This window comes from Neltuma alba, unplaced genomic scaffold (genome assembly GCF_004799145.2).
Source record: "Neltuma alba isolate B1F8T4 unplaced genomic scaffold, ASM479914v2 tig00002578_pilon, whole genome shotgun sequence".
Taxonomy (NCBI): Eukaryota; Viridiplantae; Streptophyta; class Magnoliopsida; order Fabales; family Fabaceae; genus Neltuma; species Neltuma alba.
The window spans coordinates 1-19,932 of NW_021632925.1; the positions used below are offsets into that span (position 1 = coordinate 1).

At 32.9% G+C, this 19,932-nt stretch overlaps 3 protein-coding genes across 4 annotated transcripts; 2 read left to right on the plus strand and 1 right to left on the minus strand.

Moving 5' to 3' along the window:
* Positions 1–51: 51 nt before the first annotated feature.
* LOC114733046 (dolichyl-diphosphooligosaccharide--protein glycosyltransferase 48 kDa subunit-like) lies at positions 52–1,255 on the plus strand (the record flags this gene model as incomplete). The annotated part of the gene is made up of 3 exons (XM_028920460.1): positions 52–162; positions 713–796; positions 976–1,255. Coding segments are annotated over 3 exons (249 nt in total), but the record flags the coding sequence as incomplete, so codon positions are not given.
* Positions 1,256–1,342: 87 nt separating this feature from the next.
* Positions 1,343–18,116, plus strand: LOC114732997 (UPF0496 protein At4g34320-like). Of its 2 annotated transcripts, none has more exons than XM_028920423.1 (2): positions 1,343–1,351; positions 16,821–18,116. In XM_028920423.1, the coding sequence occupies exon 2, from the start codon at positions 16,867–16,869 to the stop codon at positions 17,923–17,925; it is 1,059 nt and encodes a 352-aa protein (XP_028776256.1). In that variant the 5' UTR covers positions 1,343–1,351; positions 16,821–16,866; the 3' UTR covers positions 17,926–18,116. The 2 variants fall into 2 exon arrangements, with proteins under 2 accessions (XP_028776256.1, XP_028776249.1); XM_028920416.1 differs by lacking the exon at positions 1,343–1,351 and adding an exon at positions 16,116–16,301 and having other exon boundaries at positions 16,789–18,116.
* Positions 6,891–7,208, minus strand: LOC114732988 (putative lipid-transfer protein DIR1). Its single transcript, XM_028920411.1, has one exon. The coding sequence runs from the start codon at positions 7,206–7,208 to the stop codon at positions 6,891–6,893; it is 318 nt and encodes a 105-aa protein (XP_028776244.1).
* Positions 18,117–19,932: the final 1,816 nt, after the last annotated feature.

The following is a 19,932-nucleotide window of genomic DNA, read 5'->3' on the forward strand; positions in this document are numbered from 1 at the left end:
TGTTGTATTCTTCTGTAATGAAACTTTGAATGCAATACTCTATTATTATTCTTTCAGGGTCGTTATTTCACATCATTTAAAGTTCCAGATGTCTACGGGGTTTTCCAATTCAAAGTTGAGTACCAAAGACTTGGATATACAAGCTTATCTCTATCAAAGCAGGTAATTGAACCTCTGAATCTTAATTGTCAAGAACTAAATCTATATCTTCATATATGTTGACGTCTTGGATACCTAGCTATGTTATAGTTAACGGTGGATGTTTTGTTTAGTAAGGACTGGATCAGTTAAACCAGTCATATCAATAGCTGAAGAGAAATTCGTTACAAGATCAAATTGACCCTAGCCATTTGCAAGCTTTAGTTGTGAAATTACTAACGTTTATTGTCATCATTCATTAGAATCAAAATATTAGCTGTATTTGTGAAGGCTATGCTTACAGGGAGGAGCAGGTGGACCTACGTCCCTTGCATGACAATATGTTGACCGATTGATCACTATTGGAGTTCCTTCTCAAGAAATTTGAGTGCTAGGATGAGAGTTATCCATGATTTTTCTAGTATTCAATAGGATAGGTGAAAACTGAGTCTTCTGATAAATGTCTGGTTGTTGAATGTGTTGCCATGGCTACTGTTTGTAGCCATAATGTACGTTCGATATTGTTGAGATTACTGAATGAAACATGGGATTCATCTTTGAATTTTGTGGGCAGATTCCTGTCCGTCCCTTCAGACACAATGAATACGAAAGATTTATACCGGCAGCTTATCCCTATTATGGAGCAGCATTTTCAATGGTGAGTATCTCTCTCTCTCTCTCTCATGGAGCTTGATTTTATAGTACATTATGGGGTTGCTATTGCGGGTTGAAGTTTTGTGATTGTGACCATATCAATTGGTGATCTGTTTTCTAATGAATCTTATAGATTTTCTCAATGGTTTTTATGTAACATATAATTTGGATACTGTGTTACAGATGGCAGGTTTCTTCGTCTTCACTGTTGTCCATCTTTACAGCAAGCCGACGTAAACCTTTTTTCATCAAGTTATTACATCCTTATTAATGTCAAACCTAACTTGTGAGATTGAAAATTTTGAGTAGGCCATGGTATGAGCAGATGCTTTATATCTATTGTAGATGCATTACTGTTTCCTTAGTTTGGTCATATCAGCTAGCAAGTGAACTATTTCTGTTTTATTACAAGCATTACCATTTAACATATCTCAATATATCTGAAAAACACGATTAGCTTCCACCTCTGTCATGGGTAGGCTACAAAGTCAAATCTCTATTTGAATTTAGATCTTTTTACAATAAAATTCTTATTTATAATTCAGTGAGATAAAGTGAAGTTCTAAATATGCATGTGCCATTTGGCCAAAAATATATGTGCGCGCGCGCGCATGTGCCATGTGGTGTATTCTGTTATTTTCTATTTATATTATATTTAAAAAAATTTTAGAAGGTTCTTATTCCATATCACCGGCCGCCGCCCCAAAAAATTAAAAAAGATCGTGGCCCTTTTACCAAAATTGAAAGTGAGCCACAGATTTAAGAACATTGGATGGCTCATAGCTTTATAGTTGGAGATAGTAATAGTAATGTAATTTTTTTTACTAGTTTGATAGATTAATAATTATTACAAATTTGACATAATTTGACTAAAATATTCCTGTATAATTACTTTAGGTAAATTAATTTGGGAAACAAATATAGATGCGAAAGATAATGGCTCTATATTTAGGACTAAATTTCATCTTTGAAATTCTAATTAGCTTTTCTTATATTTGGGATTGGGGAGGGAGTAAATTTTACTTCAAAAAGCTTTATTTGAATGTTTTGTCAGTTAATGCTATAAAGTACTACTTCCGTTCCTTAATGTAAGATCCTATTTGACTTTTATTTTGGTTCTAAATATAAGACTCTAATTCATTTTATCTTTCATATTTATACATTTTTTTTCAAAGTAATCCTTCTAATAATGATAATTTTAGTCAATACATTTGATTAGTAAGGATATTTTAGAAAAGACAACACCTATTTTAGATAAACAACTAACTTAACTTACTTCCTTAATCTCTTTAAATTAGTTAACTAGTTTTTATAATTAGGACCGGAGGTAGTAGTATCACATATTAGTTGTCACTCAACTACCGGCCGATCCGGAATGCGGAATAAATAAGCAACCCGCGAACTTTAAGCTGATAGAGGCCTTAACGAAGTCATTCAACATTGCCCGACATAAGTGGGTGGACCTTGATAAGAGTATCGATTCTGTGTTTGTTTTCTGGGCTTTGAATTATTCATTGTGAATAGGAATCTTGTCCGATATCCAGGCCCATGGTCCCATCATGTGGTGGAAGCAAAACACAGAAAGATTTAGAAAAATGGCACGTGCTGATCCATAATTCGCAATGCCAATAGTGGTTCCCCCAAAAAGATGAGTTATTTTGAATTTTGAGATGAAACTGAATGAGTCATTCCATCTTGACTGCTTGAGGAGTCACTTCATATGAATTCCAAATGATATTTAAACTTTTCAAATAATTAAGGATCAAATTGAAAAAATGCATCAAATGTTAGGACAAGCCCAAATTAAAGTTTTTAAATAGAAATAAGGGAATATATAAATTTTTATCCCTTAACCAACCCCTCCCTTGTATTTTCCAATGAACAATCCGTATAACAACATAATTATCGTCAACTTTATCGTCAACCCAAAAACAAAAACAAAAGCTATGTGTGTGTGTGTGTGTGTGTGTATATTTCCCTTATATTCTCTGCTTGCATTGTATTCACGTCTTTAAAGATTTCTTATATGCAGAGCCATGATATTGATGAGCCGCCCACTTCCCTCCCTTCCTTTCTCTCTTTGCGTGTGTTTGTTTTTGGGTTGATAGCAAACCCCAAAAAAAAAAAAAAACACACAGACACCACCACGTGACATCACAATACAGTCATAGACGTAATTAAGTAGTAACGTTGGACAACAAACAAACACATATGTGTGGGTAGTTCCAGTGACAACATCGTAAAGATATTTGATTAGAAAGATAAGCTTAACCAGTCACCCCTCACCCACCTCGTTTTTTCCCAAAAACAAAAAAAAAATTGGACACAGAGCGAGACGTGACAAGAACTGAAATCTGAACCCCATGCAGTCTCCTAAGATCAGATAATAATGGGCCTAATCTTGAACCCTGAGTATTAATTAAACTAAATTAGACTAAATAAAATGTCCCGTGTATCTTATATATGGTCAGAAAATCCCTTCAACAAAGTTTATGCGAAGTTATTTAATTAAAAGAGCACGTGTTTAAGAATATGTTCAAACAGGAAGTAATTCCCAGCAAGTAATGATCTCTTACTCCTTTTTCACGCGATATTAAATTGTTCACTTGCAATTTTATTTGTGGTGTTTTTAAGACTTGTTAAGAGTTGTGCATTTTGCTCTCAATCTTGTAATATGGTTCTGTTTCTCTTTTTTGGTCAACCCATCTGGGACGTTTGCTTTTAATCTTCTTCCCCTTTTGACTGATCTGTTAGATTTTTGTGTTATGTATTGCGTCTGTATATAGATGCGTTATGAGTACGAAGCCAATACGTCAATCCTAACCTTTAAATAAATTAAAGTTGGGCTCAGTAATGGTCCTACCAAGTTTAATTTGACCCCACGAATGCAATAATTTTTTTTTTTTTAAGAAAGAGAAGTTTAAGAGGGTTTGGTATGGGAATTTATTGGGGCTGGGACATATATTTTCAAGATTAAAGAATGCTCATAAAAATATTTGTAGATTGCTCTCCAATAATGTTTTTACATCATTAATGAGATTTGGGTCTATAATTTTACGGGTGATGGACCAAATCTTTGTTATTTGTTGGTTATCCTGCACATACAAATACTAATATATGTAATATCCTTTTTTTTTTATCAGGTTATATGAGCAGTGTGTCATTCTTCTTAAAGAAAAGAAAACAAATTAAGATGAATTTTTCATTTGAGAGATTCTATTTTTAAAAAAGTGTAAAAAAAAAGATTTGTTTTATTGCTTTGATTCTAAATATAAAACTTATTATGTAGTATAAATTATACTATAAAATGAGTTTTATATTTAAAATCGAGAGAATAGTGTAAAGTCTAAGATAACTTGTAAGAAAAAGGCTAAAGTATATATTTGGTCTTTTAACTTTTTGTAAGGTTTCAGTTTGGTTATTTAACTTTAAAAAGTATACTTTTAATCATTTAATTCTAAAATTATTAGTCTTAAATGATGATTTTTTTAACAGTCATGATTATTTTGAATATTAAATTTAATATGTTAGTATTTAGTAATGTTTCATTTTATTATCATTTTTTGTTAACAGTTTTAAGATTAAAGGACTAAACATTTACTTTTTAAAGTTAAGAAACCAAAATAAGACTTTGTGTAAAGTTAAAGGATTAGAAGTATACTTTAGCCAAAGAAAAATCATCAAGATATAAATGCTAGGACTAAATTTCATCTTTGGAATTCTAATAAGTTTTCTTATATTTGGGATCGGGAAGGGAGTAATTTTTCCTTAAAAAAAGCTTTTGTCAGTTAATGCTATAAAGTGTCCCATGTTAGTTGTCACTCAACTAGTGGCCGAACCGGAATGCGGAACAAATAAGCAGCCCGCGAACTTTAAGCTGATCGAGGCCTTACCAAGTCATTCAACATTGCCCGACAATATTGGACTTTGATAACAGCATCGATTTTGTGTTTGTTTTCTGGGCTTTGAATAATTCATTGTGAATGTGAATCTTGTCCGATATTCAGGCTCATAATGCCATCATGTGGTGGAAGCAAAACGCAGAAAGATTTAATACGTGATTGGATAGAAATCAAATCATGATTTTAAAAATACTTTTACGGTTTACGAAGTAAATATGTGGAGAGATTTGTCTCATTTTACAAAAAAGTGTTTCTTAGAAGGACTTTTGAAGGTTGCCAAAAGAAAAATGAGAGGTACTGGTCCATAGCTCGCAATACCAATAGTGGCTCTCCCAAAAAGACAAGTTATTTAACCAATGAGGTTAGGTCTAGTAGAAGAGGTTAATCCCTTATAATGTAGCGAATCAATATTCGAATTTTTGTTGAGAGAGATGCCTATATTTAGTGCCCGACAATATCTCAAATAGGATTACTTCTAATAGGAGGATACTTATGCTTTAGTTTTTTTTAAAAAAAAAATGGTAAGTTATTTTGAATCTTGAGATGAAACTAAATGAGTCATTCCATCTTGACTGCTTGAAGTGTCGCTTCATATGAATTCCGAATAGGTACTCTGTTGAGCCCCATATTTTGTACAAATTTAATCCATTTATAAATAGGATGATTTTCTCAAAATAGTTATAATTTGTATTATGAATGTATTAATATATCAGTAAATAATATTATGACTTGCAAATTTATACCTTTTTTCAAATACTACCTCTGGTCCTTAATATAAGACTTTGTTTGACTTTTATTTTGGTCCTAAATATAAGAGCCCAATCCACTTTGTCTCTTATATTTATACATTTTTTTTCTAAAGTAGCTCTTCTAATAATGATAGTTCTAGTCAATACACTTGATTAGCAAGGATATTTTAAGAAAGACAATACCTATTTAGGACAAATAACTAACTTAACTTACTTCCACTACTACAAAAAATACATTTAACGGCGGTTAAAATAAGCTTTTTACGGCGATTTTGAGAGCGATGTCTATGCTATCAACGTAAAATGTAAAGGATTTCACGGCGGTTATATAAATAACTGCCGTGAAAATTTTTTATTCCTTTAAGCTACGTTTCATCCTATTGATCAGGAGGGAACGGGAGAACAAAGCCTCAAAGGAAATCTCTTGCTAGTTAAAAGCATTCTGATGGAGTAAATATAGATTCTTTTCTACCTTCATAGAGTCACTTAGCTTCACTTTCGGCCACCAGATCGAAACAACTAAGATTTAATAAAGGTAAAATCAAAGACTCAGATTTGATAAAATCAAAAACTCAGATATGCTAAAAATCAGATCTCTTTAAACTCAGATTAAGCATCTTATTTTTAACTAAAGAAAATAATCATATCAAACCACAAAAACTGCAAAATCCACAGAAAGAATGAAGGTGAAAAACTCACAAATAAGAATGAAGAGGATGAGGCGATGGTGACGGCAACAGCAACAGCGACAGTGATGGAAGAACATGGTGGAAATGATAGAGGCAATGGATAAACGCCGACAAATATAGGAGGAGGGAGAAAATCGAGTGAGGATGTGGTATGGGGGACTATGAGCTCTGACTCTGAAAAGTGAAAACTATCGCGCGATGGATTTTAAAATTTTTATAGACTTTTTACGGCGGTTATTTAAAAAATCGCCTTTAAAAGTCCGCTTATAATTACAGAAATGCCACCGTCATATTTTTTACAACGTTTTTACTAATAACCGCCGTGAATTAGCGTCGTGAATACTCTTTTTTGTAGTAGTGTTCATTAATCTCCTCAAATTAGTCAACTGGCTCTTATAATTAGAATGAGGGTATTATGTTTTTTCAGAAAGAAGATTAGCCCCGCAATACTGTCCTGAAAGATGCTTTTTCCAACAAAACACAATAAAGATAATTCCAAACGAGGGAAACTCGCAGGAAGCTTCATTTACAATCAAACTCAAGTGCAAAGCCAGCGTCAGAACTTAAATAGAAGCCAAACCTCAGTCGACAACATTAAAACATGCGCACGAAGACAAACAAGCATACTGAAAAATGATAATCACTTGTAACATAAAATCAAACAAGAACAATACTAGTAATTATACAAGCAAGGCTTAGAGCCAGACGAGTAGGCAGAGCTGGTAGGAGGACTGAACATGAAGAGTGAAGTGAGTGAACTAGCAGTGGAAAGAGGATTGAACGATGTTGCAGCGGAGAGGGAGGGCCATGGCTTTGTCAGGTTCGATGCCGTAGAAGGAGAGGAAGCCTGAGCCTTTGAAACGGCACAGACATTGGAGGTCGGCGTTTGAGAGAGCCGAGCAGCAAGCTTTCGTCGGCGGCGGAGGGTTTTGGCCGCTCACCGATGGCTGGCACGCCTTCAACCCCTCCGGTGTCATCCTGCACAGACCTTCACCACTCGCCACGTTCATGCCTATCACCATCAACAATAACCCCACCATCACTACCACCTTCTTGATGTACCTGTAAGCTTCCATCTCTCCGTGTATTGTATTGGTTTGGGGACGAGAATGGAGTGAAGCCTGTTTATACAGACTCAACGTAACCTCTGGGACAATATATTCATGATCAACTTCGCCTATATATAGCAATAAAAGAGTAAAATATGTGCATTATTGTGCATTAGATTATTGGCGCATAGGAGGGACCAGTGTATCACGGGAACGCTTTGGATTTACCCCTCCTTTACTGCTTTTATGATTTTTTATATAATAATTGTAACTATTTTGTGTATCAATGATGGATACGTGTAATCGTCACCTTTTTTATTACCAACATGTGAGTATTTGCATATTGTTAAGCACCGGATTCTCACGGACGAGATTGTGGCTCAAACCTCAAGAAATCGTGTTCCTTACTGTTCCATCCCACCACAGCCCACAGGCTTAAAAGATGCCTTAGCGTCCGCTTGGATTAATATTAGTTGTGGAGAGTTAATTTTAAGCTATATAAAGTAAGTATATCAGAAAATTTTTGGTTCATAAGTGCAAAAGTGTATTCGGTTTTAGGTTGATCCATAAGATTCTTCTAGTTTTTAATATAAAATTTAATTGTTGAGTTAATTTTGGTTCTACGTGTGAGACATATTTTTTATATTTATTATTATTTTTTAAATGATCCCTATTGATACTCTTTCAACTATAATCAAGTAGAAGATGGAGAGAAGATATTAAGGAAGATGATTATAATGTTTTAGGAAAAATATATCATATTCCTTATAATTAACTAACTTTAACTAACTTATCTAACTTTTATAATTTAAGTTAAATATGTTTTACATTAAAAACTGGAAGAGTACGTAGCTTCTTAGTAGTATAAGGAGGATGGGGTTTTGAGCGAAGCACAAAACTAAGAACTTGGCAGTTAAATTTATCATCCAGAGAGCTTACAACCTAAAAATCTAGTTGCATCGCCTCCTTCGATCAACACTAAAGATCTCAGGAATATAATCAATATGCGTTATACATACACTACCTCTGGTCTTAATTATAAGAGTCAGTTGACTAATTTGGAAAAATTAAAGAAAGAAGTTAAGTTAGTTATTTGTAATAAATAGGTGTTATATTTCCTAAAATATCCTTATTAATCAAGTATATTGGCTAAAACTATAATTATTAGAAGGACTATCTTAGAAAAAATTGAGTAAATGTGAGAGACAAAATGGATTGGAGTCTTATATTTAGAACTAACATAAAAATCAAATGTAGTCTTATATTAAGGACCGAAGGTAGTATAATATCAACAAATATGCGTTCTTTCAAGGGACAACCTCGAAGAGATATTACACACACACACACTTTATTTCTCCCTCCCCAATCCCCCATGAATTTATTATTCGTGAAGCACCGAATTCTCTGACCGAAGAAATAATGGCTTGACTCAAAAACTCCGATAACCCATGGATTTAACTTACTCATGTACTACCTCCGGTCTTTAATATAAGATCCTATTTGACTTTTTATTTGGTCCTAATTATAAGACTCCAATCCATTTTGTCTCTCATATTTATATATATTTTTCCAAAATAGTCCTTCTAATAATGATAATTTTAGCCAATACACTTAATTAACAAGGGTATTTTAGGAATGACAACATTTATTTATTACAAATAACTAACTTAACTTACTTCCTTAATCTCTTCAAATTAGTCAACTGGGTCTTATAATTAGGGGTGTTCAATTTGTCCCGTCCCGGTCGTCCCGTCCCGGTTCCGGTGAGTTCGGGACGGGACGGGACGGGACAAAAAAAATTTCGGGACGGGACGGGACAGTGACCGGGACGGGACGGGACGCGGGACGGGGTTGTCCCGTCCCGTCCCGTCCCGGGATATTTTTTTTTTAAAAAAATTATTTATTAATAATTATTATTAGATTATTCAATTTACTTATTAATAATAATAATTATTTTTATAGTGATTTTTAACTCTTAAGTTGTAATATTATCTCAACAATATCTCCTTCCTCAATAAAATAATTCATAAAGCCATTATATAGTGTTTTTTTTATCGTATTTTTTTTTACAGTATTATTTTTACACCTTTTTTATACTATATAATTGAGTTTTTTACATAATATTTTTTATAATGTTTTTATCTTTGGAAGCCTAACAAAAAATAAGCATTATAACATAAAAAAATTTCATATAAAAAATTATAATTTTTTTTTAAAAAAAAAGGGGGAGGGGAACGGGACGTCCCGTCCCGTCCCAGTTCCGTCCCGGTCCCGACGGGACCGGGACAAAACCGGGACGGGACGGGACACGGGACTAAAATTAGAGAGGGAAGAAACTTTAATTAGGACCGGAGGTAGTATATTGAAATTAGAGAGGGAAGAAACTTTCGGCCTCGGGGTCTGTAGTTAAATTAAGCCTAGCCTTGCTTCTTTCACTCATTCACATCTAATTAGTAACTCCATTTGCAATATAATCATGTAAGAAGAAACCACCTGACGTGCCCATATAAAAAAGTACAGATCTGATGAATAGTATTTACCAACGTGCTATCCATTGTGAACTTCTAAATTTCTTTAGCTTAACGCAAAGAACACTGAACAAGGCTCAATCTTCCTTTTTTGGCCTTGTCCCCTAACCAACCCCTCCCCAAATCTTCCTTTCCACTTACCTCTATTTATTATATATAATAATTTTAAATACTCCGTCCGGTCTTTATTATAAGTTTCAAATAACTAATTCACAGATGATAAATAACTAGTTAAAAACAATAAATAAGTTAGAAATATACTTATGTTTTCATATATACTTTTATAAGAAATGAGAAAAAATATTAAAGAAAATATGTGGATAAATGTGATAAAAAAAGAAGAGAGAATAAATAATTAAGAATCAAATTGAAACAAACCCAAATTAAAGTTTATAAAATGAATTGCATTATTTTTTAAATTTGAAGTTTATAAATACAACCGAGAAAATATATAAATTTGCATCCCCTAGCCAACCCATCCCTTGTCTTTTCAAATGAACAATCCGTATAAAAACAAAATTATTGTCGACCCAAAACAAAAACAAAAGTTATATATATATATATATATATATATATATATGTTGCTCCTATATTCTCTGCTTGCATTGCATGCACGTCTTTAAATATTTCTTTTATACAGAGCCACGATGATATTGATGAGCCACCCACCTCTCTCTCTCTGTTTTGTTTGGGTTGATAGCAAACCGGAAAAAACACAGACATCACCACCTGACATCACAATACAGTCATAGACGTAATTAAGTGATAACGTTGGACAACGAACAAACATGTATGTGTGGGTAGTTCCAGTGACAACATCGTAAAGATATTTATTTGAATGGAAAGATAAGCTTAACCAGTCACCCCCAACGCCCACCTCTTCCCCCCCCCCCCCCCGGGGGGAAAAATGGACACAGAGCGAGACGTGAGAAGCACTGAAATCTGAACCCCATGCAGTCTCCTAAGATCAGATAATAATGGGCCTAATCTTGAACCCTGAGTATTAATTAAACTAAATTAGACTAAATAAAATGTCCCGTGTATCTTATATATGGTCAGAAAATCCCTTTAACAAAGTTTATGCGAAGTTATTTAATTAAAAGAGCACGTGTTTAAGAATATGTTCAAACAGGAAGTAATTCCCAGCAAGTAATGATCTCTTACTCCTTTTTCATAGGATATTAAATTGTTCACTTGCAATTTTATTAGTGGTGTTTTTAAGAGTTGAGTACCACCTCCGGTCCTAATTATAAGAGCTAGTTGCCTAATTTGAGAATATTAAGGAAAGAAGTTAAGTTAGTTATTTGTAATAAATAGGTGTTGTCTTTCCTAAAATATCCTTGCTTATCAATTGTATTGGCTAGAATTACTATTGTTAGAAGAACTACCTTGAGAAAAAATGCATAAATATAAGAGACAAAGTAGATTGGAGTCTTATATTTAAGATCAAAATAAAAGTCAAATAAAGTTTTATATTAAAGACCGGAAGTAGTACGTTGGTCTCAATCTTGTAAAATGGTTCTGTTTCTCTTTTTTGGTCAACCCATCTGGGACGTTTGCTTTTGATCTTTTTCCCCTTTTGACTGATCCGTTAGATTTTTGTATTGTGTATTGCTTCTGTGTATAGATGCGTTATGAGTACGAAGCCAATACGTCATTCCTAACCTTTAAATAAATTACGCTGGCCTAATTAATGGTCCCACCAAGTTTAATTTGACCCCATGCATGCCAATAATCTCTCTTCTTTTTTTTTTTTTAAATGAAAGAGAAGCTTAAGTGAGTTGGGTATGGGAATTTATTGGGGCTGGGACATATATTTCCAAGATTAAAGTATGCGTATAAAGATAGTTATAGATTGCTCCCCAATAATGTTTTTACATCATTAATGAGATATGGATCTATAATTTTATGGGTGATGGACCAAATCTTTATTATTTGGTGGTTATCCTGCACACATAATACTGATATATAATACTTCCTTCAATCCTAAATATAAAACCTGTTTTTACACTAAAAAATAGGTTTTATATTTAAGGTCAGAGGAGTATCTTTTTTTTTATCAAGTTGTATGAGCATCGTGTCATTCTTCTTAAAGAAAAAAAACAAAGTTATATGATTTTTCATTTAAGAGATTCTATTTTTAAAAAAGTTCTAAAAAAGATTGTTTTATTGCTCTGAGCTTAAATATAAAATCTATTTTGTAGTGTAAATTTCAATATAAGATGAGTTATATATTTAGGAACGAAAGAGTACTATAAAGACTAAGATAACTTGTAAAAAGAAAAATCATCAAGACATAGATTGATACGCTGTCCCAATGTATATACATCGAATGATGATATTTCAAAATTCAAATTTAATACTTTTGTCCCTATCACATTCACAATTAATGCCTGCATATTAGATACCCAAACCGGGAAAATATAAAATTTGATGACCCCGTCACATTTAATTCGGATACATATCCTGTAGGCATCCAACGCTATTATGTTTGGTAGGCAGGGGCTAAAAAACAAGATGAGAAATTGATACAAGACAAGTTTGTACTTTTCTTGGTTGCACCTAACACCACCCTGATCTTATTTTTTAGGTATATTGAGTATCTTGATCTTATTTAGGTCTAGTATTTTGATTTTATTTTCTGATTATATCCAGCATCTTGATATTATTATTTTTAATTATATCTAATGTCTTAGTTTTTATATTGGTATTTCAGATTAAAAAAATTTATATTGGTAGATGAACAAAAAATAAGATCATGGTACTGGACACATCATAAAAAGCATTAGGAGTGCTGGATGCACTTGATAAATAAGATTAGTATGTTAAATGCACTTTACTCTGAAAAAATGATAATAATAAATTTATATGATACAAAATATAAAAATCATTTTTATTGCATATGATATTTATTTTTTTAAAATAAAGTTGCATCCAACATATTGATCGTTTTTAGATGCATTTAGCATCATAATTTATTTTATGATATATTTAGCATCATAATGTTATTTTTCCTGTATATTCAACAGTCTAGTCTTATTTATAATATATCAGTGGATGTATTAGAAAAGTAACATTGAGGTGCTAAAAACATGTAAAAAATAAAATAAAATTAGGGCGCTGAATTCTCACCACCGCTCCACTTGCCAACAAGCTGTTTTAAGAATTATCGAGAATTTAGAATACAAGGGAAAAAAATGAACAATACATTTTCATCCATATTTTTTAAAACAATGTAATGCTGATGCGTGTTTTAACATAAAATGTAAGTTTAATTGGATTATGGTCCCAATGTATAATCAAATGTCAAATACCACCTCCCATCTTTTGAATAAATCAAATAAGTATATTAAGTTAGTTATTTATAATACATAGGTATTGTCTATTTTAAAATATTTTTATTAATCATATGTATTAGTTAAAATTACCTTTGATAGAATCTTTAACATGTGTAATTATTATAAAAATTAATTTTAAAAAATAGATAAATAAAAAAACAGTGAATTGAGATCTTATATTTACAGAACTAATTAACTCTTATATTAGGGATTGTAATACTACCTCCGGTCCTAATTATAAAAACTAGTTGACTAATTTGAGGAGATTAAGAAAATAAGTTAAGTTAGTTATTTGTAATAAATAAATATTGTCTTTCCTAAAATATCCTTAATAATCAAGTGTGTTGGTTAGAACTACTACTATTAGAAAGACTATCTGGGAAAAAAATATATAAATATGAGAAACAAAGTAGATTATGATCTTATAATTAGAACTAAACTTAAAGTCAAACAAGATTTTATATTAAGGATCGAAGGTAGTATTATAATAATACAGTTTTTTCCGTCTTAAAGGCCAAGGAAACCAGACTTGCACTATGCCACAATTCGGTGCCGAGGCTTCATCCAAGGAAAGAACACCCGATTATGCCGGGGTGGGGCAGGGGTGCGGCGGCGAGTAGCGGAGCGTAAACATCACGCGAGGGAAAGGGTCGGTTGACGTAGCATGGAATCTGTTAGGACTTAGGAACACCCCTAAAAGTTGCGACCGATAAATTTGCAACACGCGTCAGTGTGACACGCGTCATCTGGAGAACATGGCAGAGGCGGAATGGGGCCGGTATTCCGTTGACAAAAGCAGCGGACTTGGGACTTTGGAGCACGAGGATTTGTTTGGCTTGGCCTTTTAAGGGGGTGTTTGGATAAGGCAAAACCATGGTTTGCAGAATAGCTTTTGGAGAATAGATTCTGGAGAGAATAGATTTTGAAAGAATTGATTTTCTGGAAAAGTGATTCTGATAAAGTGAGAGTGTTTGGATAATTATTGTCAGAAGTGCTTTTTGATATGTAGAAATTACTAAAAAGGACATAAGTTTAAATGATAATTACATATAATATATATTTCATAATATATGTTTATTTGAAGTAATAAATTTATTAATAATATATATTTTGACAACATAATAAATATGGCATAAATAATATAAATAATAAGAAATTAGTGTGTATATATATTAATAAAATAAATAAATATGTTTTTAAAAAATGATTTATTTTGCCCAAATAATTATACCCCTGAGCACACCCCCCAGCGTGCTGAATGAATACACCCCCCCAGCGTGCTGAATGAGTCCCCCCTGCGTGCTTGTTCCCTCCGTGGCTCATAATTGTCCCTCCGCCTGCTTATCTAAAACCAAGGTTTTGTTGGGCAAAACCTTGGTTTTAAAAAAAATGGGGGTGTTTGGCAAATTTTTTGTCAAACCATGGTTTGGCAAAAAAGCCAAACACCCCCTAAATAACAATGACTTCCACTTCCAATCAAACTCCGTTCCCAATTTCCACAGGCAGAAGGAATCTTCACCCCCTGAAATCTTAATATTGCCCTCACTTAGCTTCTGCCCCTATTTACGTTGTTACCTCCATAATCAAATAACGAATGTTTGTATTAAAATATTCATCAGTCTCAGGCAGCCATGCTAAATTTTAAATAATATGAACTAAGTTAAATCGGATTAGCTGGTTGTTTGGATATCTGATAATAGAATTCAGAAAAAGCATTGGATGCTGCGGTCCAAAGAATTATTAAAAAAAAATCATATGGATTTTAAATTTTAATATAAAGAGGCATCAAACTGCTTGGACTAATTACTGTTGATTAAGAAAATTATAAATGTAATAAAAAGTTATCTTATAAATTTATTCAAAAAATTCAAAACAAATACGGTACCAAAATATATACTGAGCTTGTGCATTTTATAAATTCGAAACCAGCAACCGGTACTATAAACTGTTTGAAAAAAGAAAGGAAAATACTATGTATATGTAAACTTTATATCTGGATTTTTTTTTTAAAAAAGGAACGTCCTTTCAGCTTATGAAGAATCTATATTCTTTTTAAAATACCTGTAGCAGCTAAAAATAAATATTTGACAGATAATAAAGAACGTATTCGTAGATTTTGTTGGATGTAAATTGTTGCTGTGTTTAATGATAAATGATTCGAACAAGTTTTTGGTCGAGTATAATTAAATTACTTACTTTTTTTTTTTTGCCAGCATAATTTAAATTGCTTACAATGTCTTAGTTAGCAAGTAACTAGGCAGTAGGCCCTCGTGCAAAAAAAAAAAAAAATCTACGTTCTCTTGATGCTATCAATTAACCTGAAATAATCCTTTCAAGTAACACTTTCAGATTAACATTCTTGTCATGGATGCATACATTTTTACAATTTTAACTTGTTCAATAATGGAAACAAGAATCTTAAATACTAAATTTGTTCTCTTTATTTTGATTTTTTTCCTTCAATATCATGCTCTGCCTTTTACACCCTCCCCAACGGGGAACTCTTGAGGATTTCTCTCTGCCGGTGGCGTCCAAACTCGATAGGACTTGTTTGGAAGCTTCGCAATAGCATTTCAAGAAGTATTTGATGTTTCAGGCTGAAGTTAGATCCAATAATTAATCAATCAATTATTTAATTATTTGTTTGCTTCTGTTTCAGCTTACCCAAAGCGTCTGGCCATATGGGTCTTTTAGTAATTTGGCAAATACAAAAATTTTAAAGAAAAAATTGGATGCTGACGCCATTCCTTTTCGAAGCTTCTTCTGGAAACAAAATAACAGATTGTTTCATTTCATCCATGTTTGTGTGTTCTTATGTCTCAAATCTGAACGCTGATGTTCTTGAGCTTAGCTTGCTTCTCCCTTCTCTTTGGATAATCGTTGCTTTGCGCGTTAGAACTGAACAGTGTATAAGAGAAAGATTTCTAGAGAAAGAAAAATATAAAGGGGTATTTTTTGTTTTGGCCGAAATATAAAGGGGTATTGCTTCCCGCGTTTTCCATCTTCAGCATTACCCTCATTTCTCTCATGCGTGCAAGCGATTCTCAAATCTATCTCTCAGCCCACCCCTAAAAAATTTCCTGGTCCTTGCCGGTCCTTAATATCTTTAAGACTCTGCATTCCCCTTCAACCTCAAGTTCATTTATCTCACTTTCCTCTTTTGAGAAAACGAAAGAAGAAGAACCCGTCCAGTTAGCTCCAACGAACTTGTTTGTCGTTCTTTTGGATTTTCTCCTCACCAATCGCTTTCCAAGGTTGGAACTTTCGAAAGCTCTCTGTCTGGGTTTGTTTGATTCAATCCACTTGTTGTTACATTTCAATATCTGGTGATCTTGTGCTTGTCTTTATGCTCATGATGATGTTAGAGTTATCCGAATATAAAAGATAGCGTTCATTCATCTATTTGTCAAACAGGGTTGTTCTTAATCTTCCTAGGTTTAAACTTTTCAAAATCTCTATCTGGACGAGCTTTGTTCATTCACGCGTTCATTTCAGTATCTGGAGATTTTGTGCTTGTCTGTGTTCATTCTGATATTGTGAATTCATACAAATATATCGGATAGCGTTCATCTGTTTGTTCAATTGTCATATTGGGGTTATCTTGTGAGGTCAAATTTCGGGTTTAAGATTCTGCCCCTCAAATTTCTCTCTTCATTCTAAGAAATTGACCAGAAATCACTTGGTTGAATCACAAGGGGGTTCTGAATTAAGCTTAATTCTGCTATTTCTCTGTATGATCAGATTTCCTTTGAAGCAATGGGGAGCCATATGAGCAAGAGGACCCCTGAAACATCATATGCAATCAATTTCAATACTGATATGCATTATACAACCGAGCTGAGTTCATATGAAGCTGCCTGCAAGCTTGATGCTGATTTGCAATCTTTCGACACAACACTTCATGCTAGAACAAATCAAGTCATAAACACTCTTGCAGATGGCGTTGACGTTCGAGCTCTTTCATTTGTATCTCTAAAACAAGTCACGGAGTGCCTTCTGGAGATGAACCAGGAAGTTGTTAGAGTGATTCTGGAATGCAAGAAAGACATATGGAAGAGCCAAGAACTCTTTGATCTAGTTGAAGAGTACTTCGAGAATAGCTTACAGACTCTAGATTTCTGTGCTGCGTTGGAGAAGTGCCTAAAGCGAGCTAGAGATGGCCAGCTTCTTATCCTGGTGGCTCTGCAACAATTTGAGGAAGAAGCAGAGTTACGAGACAATCGCTTTGTGAAAACACTACAAGAGCTCAAGAACTTCAAAGCAGCTGGTGACCCTTTTACTGAAGAGTTCTTTCAAATCTTTCAGTCTGTTTATAAGCAGCAAATGGTAATGCTTGAGAAGCTTCAAGTAAGAAAAAGCAAGATTGATAAGAAGCTCAAATCTATCCACACATGGAGGAAGGTGACCAGTATGATATTTGTTGCTACATTTGCTGCCGTTCTGATATGCTCAGTTGTGGCAGCAGCCGTGGCTGCTCCACCGGTAGCGTCTGCTCTTGCTGCTGCAACATCAATCCCAATTGGGACAATGGGAAAATGGATTGATTCTCTTTGGAAAAACTATGAGAATGCACTGAAGGGACAGAAGGAAGTGATTAGCTCAATCCAGGTAGGGACTTATGTAGCAATCAAGGACTTGGATAATATCAGAGTTCTGGTTGATAGATTGGAGATTCAGATTGAGTCTTTACTGCGTAGTATAGACTTTGCCATTGAAGAAGAAGCAGTGAAGATTGCAATAGAGGAGATTAAGAAGAAGCTTGGGGTGTTTATGAAGAATGTTGAAGAATTAGGAGTCCAAGCTGATGTGTGTAGCCGTGACATAAGGAGGGCCAGGACTGTAGTTCTCCAGAGAATCATAAAGCATCCTCACAATTGAAGATGATCCATCCTCAGAATTCTAGTAAATTTGAATTTTCTTTCATGTTCAAGGCAATAAAAAGAAACTGGATTTTAATCTATTCTTTCGGTATGTTAAGGTAGCTGAAATTGGTTGTTCATTCACAGCATTGTGGTTATGAAATGTAGATTGTTTAAGATTTTCATTGATTTTTGTTGTTGGTTCTTAGTTGTTTAGCTTTGAATAGCTTGACAATGGCATTGCTTCTAAAATGGAATATGCCTTAGACAACTAGGATTTGATGTCTTAATGGTTGTTTGGTTGCCATCTCTTCCCCTTCATTGTTCAAATCATGAAGAAGAGCAAGGGGAGAAGAAATAGAATAGAAATTATTTTAAAAAAATTTGTATAAAAAATGCCAATATCTTTAAAGAACAATTATTTCCAACGATAAGTATCATTATACTCATCAAATTCCAACCATGCAACTTTAATATGGATGGTCAAGATTTAAATTTTTAAACTTTGTTTTTGGAAAAATATTTTTCTTTAATAGGTACATAATCCAAAAAAATGTAGGCTAACTATGAGTTTTTTTTTTAAAAAGTAATATTTTTATTTAAAAATATCAGTTGAAAATTTTAGATTTAAACTATTGAAATTATATTTAAATAGTATAGATTTTATCACAATGATGAATATTATGTGATGAGCATCGAAACTGATTCTATTATTTAGGCACCTACTACTTAATTATTCTGTTCGGTGAATGGCTGAATGTTATGGTTTTTGTCAAAGAAATAAAATTAGTATCTTTTCTAATGTTAGTAATGCTCTCTCTCTCTTTCTCTCATTTTTTATATAACTTACTCAACCAATTTAGATCAATTAAAGAAGTTAACATTGATTTTCTTAAATTATCTATGTGTAACATTATATTATGTATCAATTTAGAAGTTAGATAAATTACTTTAAGAATAAATGATAATGCTTATATATTCAATGTACATTTTAAACTTAAATTAGAAAAAATAATTTTAAATTATAAAAAAGTAAATTCAAAATACTATTAATAATAAGATCAATTACATGATAAATTAGAAATAAAAAAAATACATGCATTAAATTGTTTAAAAAACTCTAAATATATAAATTTAACTTGAGTAACCAAAACTTTCATATTCATATTCAATAATTTGACCAGAAACATATATACGGATCCACGAACTTTGTCAGCACAGAACTCCTATAAGAAGTTAAGAACCAGCATGGGACCTGGTGTGGTGGGGCGTATTCCTTACGTTTCTATCATTTTTGCCCCAGGTTAACGTACCTAATTATATATAATTATGTTGCAAACATTTTTCACTAATTAAAAATAATATTCGTTACTATTTACGCGATCCACAATTCCTTATTTCAAAATGAGACAGATTGCACAAAATAAAAAGAAGAGATAAATTGCAACATTTTCTTAGACGTCATTAAAATGATAATTATATATATTTAATATGTATGTACTACCTCCGGTCCTTAATATAAAACCTTGTTTGACTTTTATGTTGGTCTTAATTATACAATCCCAATCTATTTTGTCTCTTATATTTTTTTAAGATAGCCCCTCTAATAATAGTAGTTCTAACCAATAAACTTGATTGTAAGAATATTTTAAAAAAGACAATACGTATTTATTATAAATAACTAACTTAACTTATTTCCTTAATCTCCTCAAATTAGTCAACTAATTCTTATAATTAGGACCAGAAATATTCTTCTAGCAAAGATATCTAAATTTAGCCTCTCGCTACCCATGATATCCAAGATAAATTTTATTCTTCATGATTTCTGAAGACATTAAGTTATTTGATAAACCAAAGCAGTTGAACTTGAACCTCATTTTTCAATGGGAAAGAAGAGGTCAACTTAAGTCGAGAGCCTTGCGACTTTTCTAATAAGTCTTTAAAATTATGGTCAACGTCAGTCAACGTCCTTAGGAGTAACATATCACTAACTTGCCAATAATATTTGATCACACTGGAGATTTTA